Below are 24,332 nucleotides of genomic sequence, written 5' to 3'. Positions count from 1 at the left end.
AGATAAAGATAAATTAATGATTGACTGCTATTGATATAAAAGATCTTCAGATCTTTAAGAGTGGATTCAGGAGATAGCATCTCTATATAAACTAATGCTTCCGTGGTGCCCCAGGTTATTAATGAGTTAATTGTTGCATGGTTTATTTCAATCACGTAATCAAACGTTAGGTAGTCAATTTGATAAAATAGCTTGTCATCACATTAAAGATGTCAAGAGACACGACACTTCCTACAAATATCTTGGCATTTGTCTTGATAACAAGCTGTCATTTAAAAAAAAACATGTCACCGAGCTGGTGCAGAAATAAAATATATATTTTTTAAGAAACAAAGCATGTCTGACTTCCATTAATAGTAAGGAAATTGTTCATGCCACTTGTCTATTTTAGATTATGGGGATATTATAAGTGCCGTTTTCCATTGTGCCCTTAGGTTTACTACTTGTGATGGTTACAGAACTCTTTTAGAGTGGACTGGACCTCTTTGTATGTAAGAGCAGTATTTTCTTGTGTTCATCTACAAAGCACTCCTGTATCTATTATCATTAATTCAATTTAGACTTAGAAATTGCCCAACCCGGTCTCATGCTTGGATAACACTGGAGGTCTCATCGGTCTCCACATAGTTGGGTCAAGCTGCTTTTAGTTTTTTTTGCCCCCTTTATGTGGAACTACTTACACAACTCTGAAATCACAGGTTCTGTACCCCTTTGGTCAGTTCACAGTAATGATCGGAGGGAGACTTATGTTAAATGTCTGTTTCTCGTAATTGTACATGTTTGATGTATTTATGCAGGACTCATCTGTAAGAGACCCAAGCCTCACTATGACTTTCCTGTCAAAATGAAGGTTATATTTCTCCTTTTCTAATACTTAAATTAATTCATATTATGGTTTAAGGCAGGGCTCTCCAACCCTGTCCTGTAAATTTTCACTCCAACCCAAGTTGTAACTAACCCGCTTTCAGCTTATCAACCAGCTAATTATTAAAATCAGGTGCGCTAGATTATGGTTGGCGCGGAAACCTACAGGACTTCAGCTCTCCATGAACAGGGTTGGAGAGCCCTGGTTTAAGGTCTGTTTCGCTAAGTCATTTACCGAGACCACAGCTTTATTCCTCTCCCATTTGAATGAAGATCTGCGTCGCAAAGAGTTTGAGAGACAGACTTATCTTTCATCAGAAGTTTAATTCAATATGTACAACTACTCTTAATAAAGCACTGGATTTCACATGTGATACATTGAGAAACCGTTCCTATCCCGTCCCCCTGTCTAGCAGTATGGGAGAGTCACAGTCCAACTAGTCATTTACAATTAATGATAATAAAACCTCCAAGTCTGGTTAGAGTCCTACTATCTACATTCTGCACGCGTGTCATTTGAACCGAAATAAGACATTTGATGCCGACAACAGGAAAGACGACAACAACAAAGATAGCAAAGTGAAAGCAGGAGTGTCAAGCATGTTGGTGTCATTGCCGAAACTCCTGGAAGTACAGTGAGAGCACACTGTTGGTCAGTTACGTCGTCTACATATCAGTGTGGTGGTGGGCTTGGTAGTCGGGATCTCCCCTGGGTGCTGGCAGGGGTTACTTCAGAGGGGAGGTCTTCATGGGAATCATTATTCTGGACTCCATGTGCTGGATCAGCGGAACTGACAGAGGAGTGGAACGAAGAGGGTCACTTCAACATATTACTACACTTTTCAGCGCTTCATATACATTTCGCTCGAAGGATGGACAGAGGGCGAGTGAGACGCACAGAAAAAGAGCCAACTGACCTGTGTAATAGACAACCTCATCCCAGCCTTCATGTTGCCAAGCTGCGTTCCTGGTGTCTTCTCTCGACTGGAGGTCTTTGTAGGCTAGAAACAGACAATACACAGAAAGGATTCATATCAAAGTCACTGAAAAAAAATGTCCATGCTGTATAGTTGACTCATTATTTTGTTGATACTGTATTTTGTTGAGTACGTACAGTGTATGTACAACTCAACAAAATACAGCAAATTCAAAAACGAGACACCAGAGTGAAACTATAATAATTGAGTTGGTACAAAATGTGTCCCAGGTACATTTCCATGTCATCCAGTGTTAGTTAATTCTGGTACTGGGGACCCAAAGGGGTGGACATTATAGTTTTTGCCCTAGTACTACACACCCGATTCTACTTATTAAAGTATTGATGATAAATTGATTATTTGAATAAGGTATGGCAAAAAAAACTAAGGCAAAAAATATAAAAAGTGCACCCCTTTGCGTCCCCAGGATTAAGAAACACTGCCCTAAAATCAGGGTTCGTACTGACAGTGGCAAGTCAAAGACTTAAGTTCCTTTTATGTGAGGAAAACGGCACGTGAACGGCCTGGAAATTAATTAGCAAGACCAATACATTTTTCTAAAATGTTCCTCTCATTTTAATTCAAGTACTTTTGAAGTACCAACTTGAGAATACGTCTTATTTTCAAGATATTCCCGTACTTAAATTTCAGAGTGACAAATTCAAGTACTTCAAGCAACTCACTAAATAAACTGTAGAGAGGTGATAGAGAGGGGTCATCTCAAGGCCATCAGACTGTTGAATAGCCATCTCTAGCACAGAGAGGCTATATACACTATCTTGAAATAATTAGCCACTATAATAAATGGAACACTAGTCACTTTAATAATGTTTACATATCTTGCATTACTCTATTCTACTATATCTTAGACATTGCTCGTCCATATATTTATATATTCCATTCCTTTACTTAGATGTGTGTGTATTGTTGTGTAATTGTTATATATTACTTGTTAGATATTATTGCTAGAAACACAAGCATTTCACTACACCCGCAATAACATCTGCTAAACACGTGTATGTGATCAATACAATTTGATTTCAGAAGATTGCCCTATTTGGTAAAAGACCAAGTCCATATTATGGCAAGAACAGCTCAAATAAGCAAAGAGAAACTACAGTCCATCATTACTTTAAGACATGGTCAGTCAATATGGAAAATGTCAAGAACTTTGAAAAGTTTATTTTATGTGACCAATAAAATGTGATTTGATCCTTGTGGTTGTCTCGTCTTACCCCAGAGGTGATGTACCATGTAGAGGCTGCCGATCTGCGAGAAGAACCCTCCCACAGCCTCACTGTTCTGCTGACGGAACTCTATGGCCCGAGCCCTGCAGTAGACACGGAACACACGCTGATGTCACATGACACACAGCAGCCAATCAAGCAGCCTTATGACAGCAGTTGTTCATCCTGTGCTTTATAACTACAACAGTGCACAGAGAATACAGATACTGTCTGCTGAACACACTATCTTGCTTCAGACAGATTTTTTTTAAACGTAAAAAAATCAACAATTTCACCATTGAGTTATTGATTATGTTTTAATCAGTGCAATGTTCCAATCATCCTATTTCCTGCATCGCTGTTCAGTCCCCCATGTATAAGGATTTGACCTTGTTGTTCTGTCATTTCAATTCTGCCAAACAGTGGTTTGAATTGACAAATTACAGCAGCCATATTCTACTTATAGTCGCCATATCGAAAAATTGCATTTCACGTAACAACCCCTCGTCCATTTTCAGTCATGCTCAGGACGTCATGCAACGGAAGTGCAGATCAGAGGTACCGTACAGGTGTATCAACTACATGACGGAAGGAACCAAGTGACGTTGTCTCGATCAGTGTCTAAGAAAAGTGACAAATTAAAAAAGGAGGATATTTATGCAAATCCTACAGAAAAATAAGAGGGAAAACTGCCTTACCAGTAGTTTCCCCACTCAATCATAGTTCCAGGCTGAAAGAAGAGAGGAGGATTAGACATCATATAGAGTGAGAGAAAGATAAAGAGAGAGAGATAAAGAGAGAGAGAGAGCGCGAGTCTAACCCTGAGTTGGTATGAGCGAAGCTCATAGATGTTGGGCCCTGGGCGGGGGGCGGGCTCGTTCCAGAAGCTGAACTCCAGGAGCAGCTGGTTACGACGAGACAGCAACATCTTCCCCCGCTCATTCCTGTACTCCATGAACTCCTACAAAAACCACAAGTAATGGTTCAAGAACTGGAAAGGAAATGAACTCCCAAATRCGGTAGGAGGCATATGCAGGTTTGTTGTAATGCATCCCTAACATGATTCAAAAGATGAAATTCCTGCAGAATGCTTCTTTCAAAGTAATACGTATTGTAAGTACTGTGCAGGAATTTCTTACTTTTCATTATAGAAACCTTATATAGCAACATTTCTGAGCCGACTTTCCTACTAACCTTATTCTGCCGGAGTTTGTTCATGACCTCTGTCAGGGCTGGGTAGCCTCCCTGATATCGCCACAGGTGAACTACAACACAGAGATACCTAGTCAGCTGTACAACTGAATGCCTTCAGCTGAAATGTGTGTTCCGCATTTAATCCAACCCCTCTGAATCGGAGAGGTGCGGAAGCTGCCTTAAATCGACATCCACATCTTAGGCGCCTGGGGAACAGTGGGTTAACTGCCTTGCTCAGGAACAGAATGACAGATTTTTACCTTGTCAGCTCAGGGATTCGATCCAGCAACCTTTCGGTTACTGGCCCAACGCGCTAACCACTAGGCTACCAGGTGAGAGTGTGTGTGTGTGTGCGTGCATGTATATGAGTGTGTCCTTACCTGCCTGGTCCTGCTCTCCATACCATGTGTTCCAGGTGCCAATCAGCTCACAGGGGTAATGAGAGTCAGCGTTGATGGAGGGCAGAACCTCCTCACTGAGGACACGCATAACAAAACAAAAATTAAATAATCATTCAGAATCTTGGTGACGCTGTACTAATCTTTTTACACACATCTTCGAAAGCATTTAGACTCTCCATTGTCGAACAATGCTGCTGTTCCGAGTGTTTGATTGGAGGTAGGTGTACCTTACCAAAGTTTGTTGTAAGCATCAAGGCACTCGGGCTTGACATTGTGAACTGTAAGAGAAGAGAAAGAGGTAATCCAGCATGTAACAGTGTGGCAGTGGCCTGAGGAAAAAGTCTGACACCTTTTAACCCACGTTAAAAAAACACAATGAGGCCATTGTAATGTAGACGCACAGGCGTCACGACCAAACCCTTGAGTGTGTGTGTGTGAGAACCTACACTGTATTTTGTAGAGGTTGGTGTCTTCCTTCTTAGCCAGTAGTTGAGAGTGGGCATCCTTTCTGGGGTCGACCTTCCTGACGAACAGAGACTTGAACCAGCTGTCCTCGCGGTTCCTATTGGTGGACGCTGATAGACTCCTGGACAAGACGTGAGACAGCATTAGGACACCATCATTTATTTTTATTTAACCTTTACTTATCCAGGATGGTCTCATTGAGATGCCCAAATAAGACCGCAGCAGTTTTCCCAAAATAGCCATATATACACACACACACACACACACTCATAGTATACCAATGTTTAATTAAGGATAAGCAGAGTCAACAAAGACCAGCCAAAAGCACTAGAGATCACAGTAATGTGTCAGACAGTTTGGGTTCGTAATAAAGTTATTGGCTGGTAATAAACCTATTCTCAATTTGAGTTTCTTTACCAGGTTCTCAACATGATTAGTGAAGCTCGGCTTCTCATCCACCCAAACAGTTGTAAGTTTTGACTTGCTCTATGGAATTTCCTTCCAAGGTATGTGTATTATGGATCCCCATTAGCTTGGAAGCAGCTACTCTTCCTCGGTTCCAGCAAAATTAAGGTAGTGACACTTATTTATTTTTTTTTTATTTTTTTTTTTACATTACATTCACAACAAATAGGGGCCCTCAGGCCTACTACCACATATCTATAAGACAAAATCCATGTGTAGATGTGCGTATGTTATCGTGTGTTGTGAGAAAAATAAAAGAAATTACGTTTAAGACTCCAGTCTAAAATATTAGGCCTATGAGGTTGCACTAATAACAGATAGGCCTGAGCTACAATAAATAATCTACAATAAAATAACAATACAGCCAATTAATACAAATTCATACAAGTTCCTGTGTAAAAGTCCACATGTCCACAGGCTAAAGGTAAAATTAGGATCAGAGACCACGGTGTGTGCATGAAATGTGTGCTGGAGGTGAGCGAAACTCGGGGGAGTAAGAGGTAAGTGGCAGGGACACCTGTACCAAACAGGTGGGAAGCAGGCCCGGGTAAGAGGGGAGGCTTTCAACCAGACAGGTGCGTGGTGGAGGAGCTTTCAGCATTGGCACCGGAACGATTGAGGTTTGCTTTCTCCGACAAACGAAAAGATAGAAAATATCCTCTATGACCAGGTAACATGTTGTCGATATAAAACAATTACTGGAGTATTTGAAATTAAAAAGCAAAAATAAACAAAAAAAACCAAGGCGCACGAGACACACAGGTTCAGCTACCGTCTTGGTGGGGCAAGAGAGCCAAGGAGTTTGTTGACGTTACATTAAAGATCTTATCTGCACACCTTGCTGCACTGTCAAGCTGCTACCTGAATAAAAGAAAACTACAATAGGAAAATAATTAGTGGTCTAACTTATGTTCAGACTGTCACGAGAGGCTTAGTGACTGAAATCTCCCTCCTAATCGGCTAACATTATCTAAATCCCCACCCCCCCTACAAAAGACAACCAGCTAAGTCACCTGAACATGGGTCTTGCAGTGTGTGTGTGTGTGTGTGTATCATATATAGCCTTTACGGTTCAAATCTCTCTCTGCTGGTCATCTATGAACTTATTTCCTCTATCCTGTCTGATTATCCATCAGTCTGACAAACAGGGGCCAGAATGTTGCACACAATGAACTGTGAAACAATCTGGCCCCTGAGGGATTGATGAAATATTTTATTTGACCAGGTAGGCCAGTTGAGAACAAGTTCTCATTTACAACTGAGACCTGGCCAAGATAAAGCAAAGCAGTGCGACACAAACAACACGGAGTTACACATGGGATAAACAAAAGTACAGTCAATAATACAATAGAAAAATCTATATACTGTGTGTGCAAATGGAGCAAGGAGGTAAGGCAATAAATAGACCGTAGTAGTGAAGTAATTACAATTTAGCAAATTAACACTGGAGTGATAGATGTGCAAGTAGAAATACTGTTGTGCAAAAGAGCAAAAAAAAGTAAATAAAAACAATATGGGGATGAATGAGGTAGGTAGATTGGATGGGATGTGTACAGTTGCAGCGGTCGGTAAGCTGCTCAGATAGCTGYTGCTTAAAGTTAGTGAGGGAGATATGTCTCAAACTTCAGCGATTTTTGCAATTCGTTCCAGTCATTGGCAGCAGAGAACTGGAAGGAAAGGCGGCCAAAGGGGGTGTTGGCTTTGGGGATGACCAGTGAGATATACCTGCTGGAGCGCGTGCTACGGGTGGGTGTTATGGTGACCAGTGAGCTGAGATAAGGCGGGGCTTTACCTACCAAAGACTTATAGATGACCTGGAGCCAGTGGGTCTGGCGACGAATATGTAGCGAGGGCCAGCCAACAAGTGCATATAAGTCGCAGTAGTGGGTGGTATATGGGGCTTTGGTGACAAAACGGAGGGCACTGCGATAGACTGCATCCATTTGGCTGAGTAAAGTGTTGGAGGCTATTTTGTAAATGACATCGCCGAAGTCGAGGATCGGTAGGATGGTCAGTTTTACGAGGGTATGTTTGGCAGCGTGAGTGAAGGAGGCTTTGCTGCGAAATAGGAAGCTGATTCTAGATTTAAATTTTGGACTGGAGATACTTAATAGGAGTCTGGAAGGAGAGTTTCCAGTCTAGCCAGACACCTAGGTATTTGTAGTTGTCCACATATTCCAAGTCAGAACCGTCCAGAGTAGTGATGCTAGTCGGGCGGGCGTGGGCAGCGATCGGTTGAAGAGCATGCATTTAGTTTTACTAGCGTTTAAGAGCAGTTGGAGGCCACGGAAGGAGAGCTGTAATGGCATTGAAGCTCGTTTGGAGGTTTGTTAACACAGTGTCCAAAGAAGGGCCAGATGTATACAGAATGGTGTTGTCTGCGTAGTGGTGGATCAAGGAATCACCCGCAGCAAGAGCGACATCATTGATATAGACAGAGAAAAAGAGTCGTCCCGAGAACTGAACCGTGGTACCCCCATAGAGACTGCCAGAGGTCAGGACAACAGGCCCTCCGATTTGACACACTGAACTCAATCTGAGAAGTAGTTGGTGAACCAGGCGAGGCAGTCATTTGAGAAACCAAGGCTGTTGAGTCTGCCGATAAGAATACGGCGATTGACAGAGCCGAAAGCCTTGGCCAAGTCGATGAAGACGACTGCACAAATCTCCCTCCCTCCCCTAATCAGCTAACATGATCTAAATCCCCACCCCCCTACAAAAGACAACGAGCTAAGTCATCTGACCATGGGTCTTGCAGATTGATGATTGAATGCAAGTGCTAGATAGCTTTAGGACAATACTGGACACAGTGCATTTAGAAAGTTTTCCAACCCCTTGACTTTCCGCATTTTGTTACGTTACAGCCGTATTAAAATGTATTCAAATTGTTTCCCCCTCTATCTACACACAATACCCAATCTACACACAATACACAATAACAAAGAAAAAACGGATTTTCCATATATTTTTATTTGTTTAACACTTTTTTGTTTGGATACTACATGATTCCATGTGATTTATTTCATAGCTTTGATGTCTTRACTATTATTTTACAATGTAGAATAATAGTAAAAATTAAGAAAAACCTTGGACTGAGTAGGTGTGTCCAAACTTTTGACTGGTACTGTGTGTGTACAGTACCAGTCAAAAGTTTGGATGCACCTACTCATTCAAGGGTTTCTATATTTGACTATTTTCTACATTGTAGAATAATAGTGAAGACATCAAAGCTATGAAATAAATCACATGGAATCATGTAGTATCCAAAAAAGTGTTAAAACAAATAAAAATATATTTTATATTTGAGATTCTTCAAAGTAGCCACCCTTTGCCTTAAAAGCTTTGCACACGCTTGGCATTCTCTCAACCAGCTTCATGAGGTAGTCACCTGGAACGCATTTCAATTAATAGGTGTGTCTTTAAAAAAAAGTTAATTTGTGGAATTTATTTCCTTCTTAATGTGTTTGAGCCAATCAGTGACATGGTAGGGGTGGGTGGTATACAGAAGAAAGTCTTATTTGGTAGAAGACCAAGAACAGCTGAAAAAATGACAGTCCATTACTTTAAGACATGAAGGTCAGTCAATCAAGAACTCAGTGAAAGTTTCTTCAAGTGCAGTTGCAAAAACGATCAAGCGCTATGATGAAACTGGCTCTCACGAGGACAGCCACAGGAAAGGAAGACCCAGAGTTACCTCTGCTGCAAAGAATAAATTCATTAGAATAACCAACTCAGAAATTGCAGCCCAAATAAAATGCTTCACAGAGTTCAAGTAACAGACACATCTCAACATCAACTGTACAGAGGAGACTGCGTGGCCTTCATGATCGCAAAGAATTGCTGCAAAGAAACCACTACTAAAAAGGTCACCAATAATAATAAGACTTGCTTGGCCCAAGAAACACAAGCAATGGACATCAGACCGGTGGAAATCGGTCTTTTGGTCCGATGAGTCCAAAGTCGAGATTTTTGGTTACAACCGCTGTGTCTTTGTGAGATGCAGAGTAGGTGAACGGATTATCTCCGCATGCGTGGTTCCCACCTTGAAGCATGGAGGAGAAGGTGTGATGGAGCTTTGCTGGTGGCACGGTCAGTGATTTATTTAGAATACAAGGCACAATTTAAAATACAAGGCACACTTAACCAGCATGGCTACCACAGCATTCTGCAGCGATACGCCATTCCATCTGGTTTGCGCTTAGTGGGACTATCATTTGTTTTCAAATGGACAATGACCCAAAACACACCTCCAGAATGCGTAAGGGCTATTTGACCAAGAAGGAGAGAGTGATGGAGTGCTGCATCAGATGACCTGGCCTCCACAATCCCCCGACCTGAACCCAATTGAGATGGTTTGGGATGAGTTGGACCGCAGAGTGAAGGAAAAGCAGCCAACAAGTTCTCAGCATATGTGGGAACTCCTTCAAGACTGTCCCGGCTGCTTTTCAGAGCCTTTCAGGGTGTTGATCAGTTCTATAAAATTCTGTTTCCTTAGCTCAGATTGAACCTTTTTGATATAATTTGATCCCACATTCACTAGGACAGCAGCAGCCCTTGGATGTAGGACGGACAGAAGAAATCCTGTGATATCCTTAACCGTAGACCCCGGGTAGCACAGGGATTTTTGCACCAGGAACTGAGATGTGCCTCACCATGGAGCTACCAATGATGATGACTGCAGGAAGGTGAGTGGCCGTGGACGTCCAGCCTTTTGAGCCTCCTTGAGGACCGATGGGAGACAGAGGACACATCAATAGAAGCCCTCCGAGAAGGGGGGGGAGCCTCAGACAACCTCGCGGCCTGATGTGAGAGGGAGCCCGGGGGGTACGGGCCTGTGTTAGAAAACCCAGAGCTGGATCCTCAGGAGACAGGGTAGAGGATGAAGGAGCCGGAATCTCAAGGCAGGTGGGCGAGACTCTCGGTCAGCAGGATGGGATCCCCCAAAGCCATTTCAGCCCCATTCACCAAAGACCGCTGGGCTTACAGTGTGTGCCTCCACTGGGATGCAGCTAACTTGCGCCTTTATTCTCCAAGAAGGGTGGGGAAGGCAGGATTGGAAGGGCGGGTGAGATGGGAGGGAAGAGAGAACTTCACTAGGGAGGGGTCAGCTCAGACAAATATTCCCCAATAAGCTGACAGTTTGCACATTGGAAATTTGTCTGGTCAATATTATCCCAGAACTGTGCAAAAATAGGTGAAGCTCCTACATGGGATGAAATGTTCACCGTAGTCTCTGAAGAGGGTAGCTGCAAATCTGGAAAAAATCAGTTTCACCATATGGCGGAAAGCTGTAGACGCCATTTTGGAAAAGGTTCGTCGAAATCCACACAAAGAGAGGTTAGCGAGGTCTAGGGAATATATAAATAAAACGGAATAGATCTAAGCACAGGCAAAATCCTAGAGGGAAACCTGGTTCAGTCTGCTTTCCAACAGACAAATCCACCTTCCAGCAGTACAATAACCTAAAAACGCAAGGTCCAAATATACACAAGTCACTTACCAAGATGAGATTGAATGTTCCAGAGTGGCCTAGTTACAGTTTCGGCTTAAAATTCTATGACAAGACTTGAAAATGGCTGTCTAGCATTGATCAACGACAAAATTGATAGAGCTTGCAGAATTAAAAMAATTWAAAAAAGGGCAAATATTGTACAATCCAGGTTTGCAAAGTTCTTAGAGACTTAACCAGAAAGACTCACAGCTGTAATCGCTAAGGTGATTCTAACGTGTATTGACTCAGGGGGTTGAATACTTATCTAATCAATAAATACATACAAGAAGCTTCCATGTGGGGAATCGTAGGTGGCTCGTTTTATCTGGTTCTTGATACCATGTCTTGTTTTGAGGGGTTTTGATTGATTCCATGTCAATGCTAATATGGCTCAAATTTGCTAGCTAGATAACCAACAACTGTAAAGATGTATTTCAGAGACAACAAGTGCTCATTGTGCAAATGTATACATGGTTTTCAATAAACATGGAGACAAAATATAGTTTTACATGTCAACAATCTAAGCCAACACGGTTTTGCCCCAAAGTTGTGCACGCGTCGGTTTTGTTGCTCAACAACCAACCAACTAATCTACAAGTAGCCGGCGTCATTCTCCGGAGGTGGCACCTAAGCAAGCGTTTCCATTCTAGAATGATCGAAACAGGAATGCTTGCAAATGTATTACAAATACAAAACTGAGAATACACATTAACTTAAGTATTCAGACCCTACTTGGTATTTTATTAGGATCCCCATTAGCTGTTGCGCAAGGTCCACACCAAACATGACATAACACAGAACATTATTAGACAAGAATAGCTCAAGGACATAACTACATCAATTTAAAAATGGCACACGTAGCCTACATATGAAAACATACACTAACAACTTAGGTCAAATAGGGGAGAGGCGTTGTGCCGTGAGGTGTTGCTTTATCTGTTTTTTGAAACCAGGTTTGCTGTTCATTTGAGCAATATGGAAGGGAGTTCCATTCAATTTCAKACTCGTGAAATTGCAAAACCGCCAAAACCTTCTCGCTGCACTAGCCCACTCGACCTGTGTTGGCTGACAGTTGGCCCAATCAGAGGGCCGTGTGTGTGTGTTTCACGAGCCAATCAGTTGTTTGCAATTGTGATACTGTCTGTGGCTGAGTGAGAGTAGCCTAATCCACGGAGACTCTTTGCCACAAAATGAGTGACAAAACATGACAGATCCTTTCAAGTCATCAGTCTCAAATCAAAGTTGAGCCCAGAGTCTCCAAGTCGAAGTCAAGTCTCAAGTTATTTTATACCAAGTCAGGCTGCGGTCCAAACACTTAAAAGACACACCCTCGTCCACTTAACCTCGCCTTATGCCCTTGGGGGAATCCCCACCGCCATCTTGGAGGGTGGTCCAAATGATTAGCCAAGCAAGGGAAGATTGCAACGTAAGCTCCTCAGGCCCTCGTTTTTAGTCGGCTTTGCGAGTGTACAATTATGTTCACTCCGGGGCCCGAAACTACCCATAATTCAATTCGCGACGATTGTACAGCCGCTAAGAAAATTCCACAAAAACTTAACATCAAATGGAGAAGTCAACATACAAGTGTTAGTAAAAACAAATGTTTTTGTTTGGTTATCTTTTGGAAAATGTAGAAATAAAACATTTTCCTTCGTCAGAAGTCCCAGCTAGGCAGGCTAACGTTTGATAGRTAGCAAATTAATTATCTAACTTACAGTAGGTATATATTAATAATGATATATTAAATATAAGTAGACATGCACTCATAATTGACTGTAGCGCATATAAAGCCTCCACAAGCTACCGGTGGCTGAAAACAATCGCGGGATGARGAATGACAACTCTCCGGCCAAGGTGGTCCATTTAAAGATCATTCCTGGGGGGGCTCAAGATGGCGGCATGAGAGGGTGTAAAATTTCTAGCTGAGGAACAATTTTAGGGTTTTCTCACAAAGTTTTTAGTTTAAGGCTGCAGTTGCAATTTGTTTTTCACAAAAAATGATAACCATACAATGTAGCTATTTTGAATAATTTTGTAATTAATCAAACCACTGAAATATATTTGACGATTTCCAACAAACAAGCTAGCTATCAAAAAGTGTCAGCGTGTGTAGTTAAGTTAGCCTGCTAACGTCTTCATAGCTAGTAGCATGTAATCAGGACATGACCAAACTGTTGCTGAGATAATGGATGTTGAAACTTCCAAGGAGAAAAGAGGCATTGTTGAAACTCACTCATATGCTTGCAGTGTAAAAAAGGGGGGTGAATGCGATTCATACCCAAATACCCCAACCAAGGAGCAACTTCCAAAGAAGCTGAGAAGTGAACCATCAATGAGCCAGCTACAGGACAACATCCTCACAGCTAYAATCAAAGATTTGGTGAAAAAGAACACTATCAGTATCGTTAATCTGAAGAAAGCGATTGATTTCAATGCTGAGGAAGTAAAAACCATTTTACCAATCTACGGTACAATGTTATTTGCAATTMTGTGTGCGTGTGTGTGTGTATATATATATATATAAAATGTAGGTCAACCACTTGCGTGGTGCAAGGGACTGTTTTTATTTGCAACTAGTAAGAACTATTCTTTTTGTGAGACCCTGATTCATGTGAACGTATACAAGTTTAATATTCTTCATATAGTCACTGTGATAATAGAAAAAACAGAAATTGACATTTTACTAACGCCAGGGGAATCCGTAATATTTTGAAAAGGAAATCTTTTTTTTTTATTGTAAGGGTGCCGACTTTTATTTAATTCAAGAAACTCATGCCTGTTCCACAGATACTGCGTTTTGGAAGTGTCAATGGGGGAATGATATTTGGTACAAAACGGTCAGCAGGTGTCGCTATATTAAAAGGCAACTTTAAGGGTCATATATTGAGTCATCAGGGAGATGGATTATACTATTACAATTAATTGTTGTACATACAATTAATTGTTGTAAATAGTTATGCTTCCAATAACAAGTCAAGTAACTGTATTTTATTTAGAGACATTGAGAGGAAAATAAGTAAAATTATGTCTAAATTTCAATTGGCCAAAGTAATATGGGGTGGAGATTTTATCTGTCCCAAGATTTATCTGTACAATCCAGTATTGATTTCTGGCTGATATCTGAAGATATGGCTGACAATACAGTCTCGATTGAACCATCGATTTTAACAAACCACAAAGGGATCTCAATAAAGATAAATATGCATGGGTTGTCAACAAAAAAAATAGTAAAGGTTACTGGAAAATGAACACGACTTTACTAGAGAATGAAGTATTTAAGAAGGAAGTAGCAGGAATTAATGATAAATACTGGAATTGTGACTGGGTTATGAATACGTTTGGAAGTTACTGGGAGCTAATGAAATTTGATTAAGGCTTTTGGCTATTTCAATGGGGAAAGAAATTGCTCGTGCCAAGAGAGAAAGAATATGACATCATAAAGGGAATAATGGARTATACTAAAAAKAGTGAACTAACTAATCAGGAATTACTGGAGCTATCATCATTGCAAATGCAGTTAGACTGTATCTACGAGGAAAAGGCCCGGGGAGCGTTTGTAAGATCAAGACGAAAATGGATGGAAGAGGGAGAGAAAAATACCAAATAATTCTTTAATTTAGAAAAAGGGCAGGCAAAAAGACTTCCATATGTAAAAGAATGATTAATAATACTCCCAATGAAAATCCAAAAGAAATCTCTCAGCATGTTGCCCAGTTTTATCAGAATCTGTATACATCAGCTCAGTCTACTTCCAATATGAATKTTTTCTTAGACAATGTAGCAAACACTGCTAAGAAGATAAATAATGATTTCAGGGATTTTTGTGATGAGTTATTTGAAATTGAGATAAAAGACTGTATTAAAAGCCTTAAGGACAATAGGTCCCCTGGAAATTATGGTTTAATAAGCGAGTTTTATAAAGCATTCAATGATAAATTGATTCATTTCATTCTTGCTATGTTTCAAGAATCAATAGAAAAAGGGGAGTTACCGGCTTCCTTAAAGCAAGGTGTATTTACTTTGATTCCCATACCTAATAAGGATACTCTTTATATAGACAACTGGAGACCCATTAGCCTGTTGAATAATGATGGGAAATGATTTGCCCTGGTATTTGCTAAGAGGTTGAAACAAGGCTTGCATCATATAATTGATGAAGAACAATCTGGTTTTATTACACATTAGTAATAATATCAGGTTGATCTTAGATATGATTGACTATAATGACTTCATCCTTGATGATAGTTTTCTTATGTTTGTTGATTTTTTTATAAAGCTTTTGACACTGTAGAACATGAGTTTATGTTCAAAGCATTATATTTTTMGGGGTTTGGTGACTTTTTTTTGTTTGAAAGCAGTCCAAACTTTATATAGTGGTTGTACTAGCTCTGTAAAATTAGCTCACGGGACATCCCAAAGATTTAATATTGGCCGTGGCATTAGGCAGGGCTGCCCAATTAGTCAATTTTTATTTGTTACTCAAATGATGGCCCTTCATATCAAGAAAGGGAATGTTCAAGGTGTTTCAGCACTTGGCAATGAATTTAAACTATGTCAACTGGCTGATGATACCACCATATTTCTAAGAGACAGGAATGAGGTTTCTAAAGCAGTTTCCTGTATTGAAGACTTTTCCTTAGTTTGAAAATGTATATCAATAAGTCAGTCTTATTTCCACTCAAGGACTGCGTTTTATAGGAAGTATATGGTATCCCAATTAAAAGATAAGGTTACTTAACTTGAAATTTTTATATGCAAGGATTCTTTTTTTTTTTTTTTAAGAGTGAATTAAACTTTAACCCCATTATTGAGAAAACACAAAAGAAATTTAACCTCTGGTTGCTGAGAGATATTACGTTACACAGTTGGGTTTTATTGTCCAAAGCTGAAGGGTTATCCAGATCGGTTTATGTCTCGTTATCACTTCAATTACCCCCTAAAATTGTAAAGGACTTCGATAAGATTCTTTATCATTTTATTTGGAGGAACAAGCCTCACTATCTACGGAAAGATGTTCTCACTAATACCCAAGAACAAGGTCTTGAGGTTTTAGATTTCAATACTCTAAATAATACTTTCAAAATGCATTGGATTCTGAAGTATATTAAGAACCAGAACAGTATTTGGAATGTCTTCCCTGAGTATTTATTGGACTCTGTTGGTGGTATAGAATTTTTGCTTCGATGTAATTTTGATGTTGATAAAATCCCAGTAAAATTGGCCAAATTCCATAAGCAGGCAATTTTAGCTTGGATGTTAGCATATATTTTTTTCCCCCCTCACAGATACTTTCTATGGAACAACAAAGATATGCAATTTAACAGTCATTCTCTTTTTTGTAACTGGTTTGAGAATAAAATTATTTTGGTTGGTCAGTTACTGAATGAGGATGGATATGTACTCTCATATGGGGATTTCTTGATAAGTTTAAAACTCCAATAACTCCGAAATAATATGCAATTGTTTTTGATGCGATTCCAAGGGGGGGTTGTCTCTTTTAAATTCCTCTGTGGTTGATGTAAGTAACAGATTTACATGAAAATATATTCATTGGCAATATTAACATCAAAGATAAATGAAGTAATAAACAGACTAGGAATATTGTTTGTGATACTACAATTCCCTCAGCAAGATTATTTTGGTCAAATATCTATGGTGATATACAATGGYGGAAAACATGGAAAATTGCTAAGAAACATTGTATCWGTAACAAGGTAAAGGAAGTTTAATTTAAAATGTTACATAGAATTTATCCCGTGAAACATGTTTCGGAAATATTCACGCTGAATATTGACTAAATGTGATTTCTGTGGAATGGAGAAGGAGACCATTTTGCATTTGTTTTTGCCTGTATTTATAGTACAATTTTTGGGATTGACATGCAGAATTTTGTTACAAAAAAAATAGGACCGGTTGTACTATTTAATAGTTTTGATATAATTATTTATTTTAGAAATTCTGACATAGATAAAGATGAGTATATTTAATTCAACTGCTAATAATAGGTACTTTTCATATTCACAAATGGTCTAATTCAAAACCTAACTTTTTTCACTTTATAAATGAATTTAAACAATATGGCACTACTTTAACTAAAATTTAAAACAAAAGGTAATTAAAACTTGTATTATTAATTAATGAATATGATTTGTTTGTTTAGGATTCCTGGCAATGTAAATAGTTTGTTATTATGCTTGTTTGCATGTGACTATTCCTCTTTTGCTTGTTGATATTTGTTAATTATTTATTTTTTAAATTGTATTATAATTCCTTCCTCCCTCCCTRGCCCTGCAAGTGTATACTCCTCAGATGTCATGAGACGTCATCAGAAGTGTCCACTTAATTTGAGGGCTGAGGGGATAAGGTCAGTCTTAAGTGTTTGGACCAGAGCCTCAAGTCATCAAACGTGTGAGTCTAAGTCATGTGACTCGAGTCCACACCTCTGGTACTAAGTAGGCAAGTCATTCTAAGGTAGTGTGCGCCCTCTACTTGGCATAAAAAGACCATCACACGCAAGGCATTTTCAGAGGGTTTTCTGTTTTTGGTAACGCAAAAGTAATGACTAACGTTACTTTCAATGCCAGTAACAAACTAATGAGTTGCTTTTAAAAGTAACGTTCCCCAACACTGTTTATGACCTTGAAAGAGATGTTAATTGAACTTCCCTTGTATCCTACAAATGTACTAATACGCAGCCAACTAACCTGCAGTGCAATTCCAAGGGCAAATGTTCTGCAAATAGTTGTCATGTGCACTGATTTGCAAAGATAGGACAAGTATTATATATAAACTGTGCAAAACACATTTAAGTGTCGATACGCTGCAAGTTATTTGCAATAGTTTTGTAGAAATGTCCTACCAAGTCATGAACAACCTTTAAGTGTTAAGCTCCTAGCTTAGCCTTTTAGTTAGCTGGCTTTCCTTCGCATTCCAGGGTCATTCAGGTATATTCATTACGCCAATTCTGTTGCAAAAAGTTTTGAAACAGAAACTGCTTCCTCCAAACGGAAAACGTTTTGCAACGAAAACGAGAGTTTCTATTGGGTAAATTAAGGTAGGTCCCTCCCTGTTTCGTTCCGTTTGCTTCCGGTTGATTCTTAAAATGTAAACAGTTTCCGTTAAAGTTAGATGGCTAGCTAACAAAGTTAGCACTATAGCACTGGCTTAGTGGGAAGTGCAAAGAGTTGTTAACGATCAAATGCATATTCACTTTCAAACTTACTTTTCTCATACAAATATCCAACTAACCTGATTGTAAGTATGACTTGTCCGTTCGTCTGGACTCCGTTTCTCATCTGTTTTAGGCCGTTGCCCACCTTATGAAGGACTCGGTTTGCCATCTTTTCCTGGCTTGATTGAATACTTGCTATAACCAGAGAGGATTAGTTTTTCGTCGTCGTCTTCTTCTTCTTCTTCTTCTTCTTCTTCTTCTTGTTCTTCTTCGGTGGTGTTTATCGGCGGTGGCATCCAACGTTATGGTGCATTACCGTCACCTACTGTACTGGAGTGTGGGCCGGCGACAGGGAGAAACTAAATCCTACCTGCCAGCCCTGTTGCTCTTAAAAAATATAACACAATATTTGAGACTATATCTAATAACGTTCTACTCAATATACTCTTTAAACTAATTTCCTGTATCCCCTTCTCCCTCATACTAGATCTAAGACTCTCGCTTTCCCTATGGTTCTGCCCACACTGTAGCAATTCATGCTCCACGGTCTCTGTTTCCTGGCAATACTCACACTTTCCTGTTGGATGCTTTCCTATCACATTTCCTGATTTTCACACCACATTCCTGCACTGCAAATGCTGACCCAGTACGTCCTGTCCTTGGATCTTTTGAACCATCTGTGTAAATGGGGTGGCAGGTAGCCTAGTGGTTAGCGTGTTGGGCCAGTAACCGAAAGGTTGCTAGATCGGATCCCCGAGCTGACAAGGAAAAAACTGCCGTTCTGCCCCTGAACAAGGCAGTTAACCCACTGTCCCTAGGCCGTCATTGCAAATAAGAATTTGTTCCCGTGTAGTCCCGTGTGGCTCAGTTGGTAGAGCATGGCACYTGCAACGCCAGGGTTGTGGGTTCATTCCCCACGGGGGGACCAGGATGAATATGTATGAACTTTCCAATTTGTAAGTCGCTCTGGATAAGAGCGTCTGCTAAATGTAAAATGTAAATGTTAACTGACTTGCCTAGTTAAATAAAGGATACATTTAAAAAATGGCCACAAAATCCTGATGCACAGTATCCAGACATCTCTTGAACTAATCAGATGGATCAACACCCTATCTTTCTCTAGTCTCTCCAACACTTCTAGACCAACTATTGGAGGTCGGGAGTAGCCATGGTGGATTTACAGGAATAGCTACCGTTGGTATTACCCACCCACCCAAAGCTTGTGTTCTGTCTTCGTTCATGTTTCCAGCATGCCTGTAAATGAGACCCCGTGTCCCTGTAGGTTGACCCAATAATTAATTGCCAGCTGCTTTCTCCTAATCTGCAATGGCATATCCCCCATCTCCACCTGTAGTGCAGCCACTGGGGACGTCCAAAACGCCCCACTACATATTCTGAGTCCTTGTCCCTATATGACATCTAGCCTTTCCAATGATGTCCGGGCTGCAGAACCATACGCTATACTTCCATAGTGTATAACAGATCGGATCAATGCAACATATATGGTCTTCAATGAGGCACGCCCAGCCCCCTACTCCTTCCCTAACAGACAGCACATCACATGTAGTAGCTTCTTACACTTTCCCACCACTCTCAATGTGTTCTGCCCAGGTCATTCTAGTATCAAAGTATACCCCAAGGAACCTGAAGGCCCCCACCCTCTCCAAGTTGCTCCAAGCATACCTCATCTCCCACCTTCCTCCTGGTAAAGAACACTGTCTGAGTTTTCTCTACAGAGAACCTGAATCTCCACATTAATGCCCACCACTCTACCTCATCAAATACTCCCTGTACCTTCCTGACTATGTATGGCACATTTCTTCCCCTCTTCCATGAGGCCCCATCATCTACAAATAACGACCTCCCAATATCCGGCCGTACCTAAGAGTAAACATCATTAATCACGATTGAGAACAACTTAGGACTAATCAAACTCCCCTGTGGTATACCATTATCCACCAGGCAGCTGCCTGATAGTGACTGTCCCACCCTCACCTAGATAGACCTTCCAAACAGGAAATCCTTGATCCAGTTGTACGTTCTTCCTCCTACCCCCACAATATCAAGCTTGATTAACAACCCCTCCTTCCACATCATATACGCCTTCTCCACATCAAAAAATACAGCTACAACAGTCTCCTTGTTCACCTGAGCCTTCCTGACCTCTGCTTCTAAGCAGAGCACTGGGTCCATAGTTCCCTTTCCCTTCCTGAACATACTCTGATGTGGCGATACTAGCCCCCTGCTCTCCAGGAAGTAAGTTAGCCTCTTCGTAATCGTACGTTACATAATCTTACATACATGTGATGTTAAAGCTATTGGCCGATAGCTTTTTGGCCTCGTTGGGTCCTTCCCTGGCTTCCGGATTGGTACCACTACTGCCTCCTTTCAACGGCCAGGTACTTTCTCCTCCTCCCACACGCTGTTGTACAACACCAAAACCTTATCCAGTGCCTTATCACCTAGATGGGCCAACATAACATAGCACACTGCATCTTTACCCGTTTTACCTCTGCCATGGTAAATGGTGAATTCAGCACATCATTTACATCCTTCCTCCTATCCAGCACTCCAGGATGCTCCTCTCTTGTTCTCTCTCTCCCCCTCTGCCCCTCCTCCTCAAATGTTGGAAGTTATGCATCATTTTCAGTACTCTAAATGCCATTTCCCCACATTCCTGCGTCCACCATGGGACTGCTTTCCTCCTTCTCCTCCCTGAACTCTTAGGTATATCCTCAGTAGCTGCCCACACTAACAATGTTCTCACCCAGTTATTAATACTATCCACATCCCCTCTCATATCCACCCAAGAAGAGGAAAAGCGAGAGGGACAACCCGTTCTTATGCTGCGTTCATGTGGTAGTCGGAACTAGGAAACTCTGAAATGTTCAAGTTGCTAAGTGGTATACACTTGCCGTGTTCAACGAATCAGCAAGTCGGGTATTTCCGAGTTTCCTAATTCCGACTAGCATGTGAAAGTGTCATTATTATACCTCAGCGGGAATAACTGTGGCCAAAATCTATTATCAGGTTTCAGGTCCAACAAAATGGAATATCAACTGTTTCCACTAGATGGCGGTAAAGCCACATTCATAAATACCTAAAAATCACAGAATGAGTGAGAGTGACCACAGAATGACCACAGAATGACCACTCTGTGACCAATGGTCACAGAGTGACCACAGAATGCTATGACAAAAAAATTATTGCATGTGTCAACATGAACTCATCTGAATGATCTTTTATCAAAATAAGAATTAAATGCATGCCTCTGATCAACAAAAATCCAAATTAATGAAGCAAAAGTTTGTATCAACAGCTTTATGTAGCCTTATGTGGGGGAACAAATGCAGTGGGAAATTACTGTATTTCCATTGAGGTCTTTTTATTTGATGATAAAATATAATTGTATGGCATTGGATGTGGTTGATAGATTTACACAACCGGAATTCAAAACAGCTGAACTATGCAACACCTGAAAAAAATCTATTGAATTCACCTTGAATTTAAATAAGGAAACATTTTAGACTTGATTGCAGAATTGCATATAAACCAAGACAACATAATCAATGACAAACAAAAACATCAAATAACAGCAGGTGGAATTGGTGATTAGTTAGACCCCCATACAACGTCAAGCACTTTGAGTTTGAACAACAACAAAAAAAACGTAGATATACAAAATACAAATCACCCCAATCAAATAATGATGCAAAGTCAAGGTGTGGTTGTGGATGACGAGACCAAGGTTGCACCTGTAGAGGCTGCAGCAGAGATGTTGAGTTCCTGTAATTTCTCTGTTAGCGTCGTACACTCCTGCTCCAGACTGTGTGGGGGGTCAGTGAGGCACTCTAGAAACTCGCTCCCCGCCACCCTCTTCCCTGTCAGGGGGTCCACCACATTGCCCACCTTGTGGACTATCTCTGCCAGTTCATGTTTCACATGTCTCGACCTGCGCTCAGCAAGGGCCTTCAGAAGGACTATATCTCCCACGGTGCATTGCTGCAAGGCATCGTGGGCAAAGTAGGTCTTTCTCTTGTTGTAGTACTGTAAGAGAGAGAGAGGGGTGAGAATGACGAGTGAGGACCGGTACAGTTGTTGTACAACTAGGAATGGTAGATGTTAGTGCCCTGAATAAAAATAAGCTATAACATTGATTGAGAAATAATCAAAGCAATAGAGAATTTTCTATACAAATTTGACAGTATCTGTCTTGTTCTTTTTACATCAGTGCAGATGACGTAAAGCTGACGAGGAGAGGTTGCCTCCTTAGAGATGCACCTATTAAGTGAATATGCTGGACTGGCCCAGGGTACTAATGGAGTGGACATGAGTCAGGCTCATTGTCTCGTGATGAGTTAGCCCTGCCAGCAACTTCAAAATCAGTGTCCCTCTAAGTCTAATGGTCAAGAGGTTTTTTCTCCCGTGGGAGATCCCACCTGTGACACTGGGCTGACCCTGTCTGTGTTTACCTTGAGCAGGTACGGGTCCAGAACCAGTCTGGTGACTCTAACTTTTGCTGTCTTCTGCATCTTGGTCCCGATCACTCTGCCGATGATCCATTTGGCATGGACTGAAGCCTGTTTTACAGACATCCTGCTAAGGCTTACAAATTCCTAGAACACATCACACACACACAGGCTAAATAGGATGACAAAGTTGCACTAGGGTTGTTTAACTGATAAGCCTTGTACCTATTTAAAGTATATGACCAAAGACTTTGGCTGATGGGTGGCGAAGTGGTCTAAGGCACAGCATCTCAGTGCTAGAGGCGTCACTACAGACCCTGGTTCCAGGCTGTATCACAACCGTGATTGGGAGTCCCATAGGGCGGCGCACAATTGGCCCAGCGTCGTCCGGGTTAGGCCGTCATTGTAAATAATAATTTATTCTTAAGTGACTTGCCTAGTTAAATACAAACTGTGATATAACACCACCAGATAGATTGGACGGACGGCAAACTAACGTTAGCTTGCCAGTTAACGTTAGCATTTCTTGATCATCTGACTTCGCGTTGGCATGAATAAAAAAAGCAAACCAGCTTCCTCAACATTGAACTAAACAGTAATGCTATTTCAATGTCAAGATATAAATAGACAAATCCACTTACTTTATTGGGTAACTGTTCAAGTGAAGGTCAGAAATGTGTCAATGCAATCCGACCGACTCTGGCTTGTTTTGATGACGTACCCTACGGAGTAATGATGACGTAACTACGGAGTTTAAAAAGGAACAATACATTTCCGTTTGGTTCTTGGTTGATTACCTTCCTCAAATCGCATGTGCATTTCTTTCCACAGTAAATACTTAGTGATATACACAGTAATATTTTTACATAAATCAATCACATTTCGTTCTTTCTTATTGTTTATCCACCTATTTGAGCTTACTCTACCAATTGTCTGTGGGGTTGGTTTTTCTATAGGGTGTAATTTGAGACAAAATATCCAAAGGAACTATTATTAAACAGACTTTCCAAACGTGGGTCTTCTTCTCAGGTTTCCTCCTGTCAAAATAAAGTCCTGGACTTGCACCAGATGTGCACAAACAAGCAATAACTCGTGGGGGACTTTAGTCTCAAATTCCACCCTATATGAGAACCAACCCCYTGGCAATTGGTAGAGTAAGTTAAAATATCATTTTATTCAACATTTGTGACAGACAAGGGATGTTTAGGTTTTCATCTATACATTAATACGTGGCCCTCCTTTCCAGGGATTGGATAGCATGGTCATGTCAGGACTATCAGCCGAAGAGTTCAATATAGCCTAGCCCTTCTCATGACTCTAATTCCATTCCATTACAGTGGAGACATTCCACGTCACATTTTGCCATGTGAGGAAAATGCCCCGACACTCCAAAGCTGTCCGACGCTGTCCAAATGCTCCATCTTAATGCGAATATTCCTCGGTTTTGGAATTATTTGGAACTGAACTTTCATACCAGCGAGATATAATTTACAACAGATACACATACTGTACGCAGTTTAGTAAAGGTGCACACGGCTATATTTCCAGAACCACATACAATCCAACCCGAAATGTGGAATGGAATGGTCCAATGGAAAAGCTAGCGCAA

The 24,332-nt window shown here is 40.8% G+C and overlaps 2 protein-coding genes across 2 annotated transcripts; both read right to left on the bottom strand.

Annotated features, from left to right (window-relative positions):
* Positions 1-1,168: 1,168 nt before the first annotated feature.
* LOC111950868 (protein NipSnap homolog 2) lies at positions 1,169-18,500 on the bottom strand. The gene is made up of 10 exons (XM_023968786.2): positions 18,332-18,500; positions 5,109-5,248; positions 4,895-4,940; positions 4,642-4,736; positions 4,262-4,332; positions 3,888-4,028; positions 3,766-3,797; positions 3,077-3,171; positions 1,782-1,865; positions 1,169-1,655 (listed from the first exon to the last, which is right to left on the bottom strand). Exons 1-10 carry the CDS (start codon positions 18,421-18,423, stop codon positions 1,591-1,593), a joined length of 861 nt encoding a protein of 286 aa, XP_023824554.1. The 5' UTR covers positions 18,424-18,500; the 3' UTR covers positions 1,169-1,590.
* A 3,147-nt stretch (positions 18,501-21,647) lies between these two features.
* mrps17 (mitochondrial ribosomal protein S17) lies at positions 21,648-23,501 on the bottom strand. The gene is made up of 3 exons (XM_023969270.2): positions 23,365-23,501; positions 22,727-22,870; positions 21,648-22,301 (listed from the first exon to the last, which is right to left on the bottom strand). The coding sequence occupies exons 2-3, from the start codon at positions 22,847-22,849 to the stop codon at positions 21,972-21,974; spliced, it is 453 nt and encodes a 150-aa protein (XP_023825038.1). The 5' UTR covers positions 22,850-22,870; positions 23,365-23,501; the 3' UTR covers positions 21,648-21,971.
* Positions 23,502-24,332: the final 831 nt, after the last annotated feature.

The sequence above is a fragment of the Salvelinus sp. IW2-2015 genome, linkage group LG23 (genome assembly GCF_002910315.2).
Source record: "Salvelinus sp. IW2-2015 linkage group LG23, ASM291031v2, whole genome shotgun sequence".
NCBI lineage: Eukaryota > Metazoa > Chordata > Actinopteri > Salmoniformes > Salmonidae > Salvelinus > Salvelinus sp. IW2-2015.
Note: the sequence above shows the minus strand (reverse complement) of the source record. Positions and strands in the feature narration are given on the sequence as shown.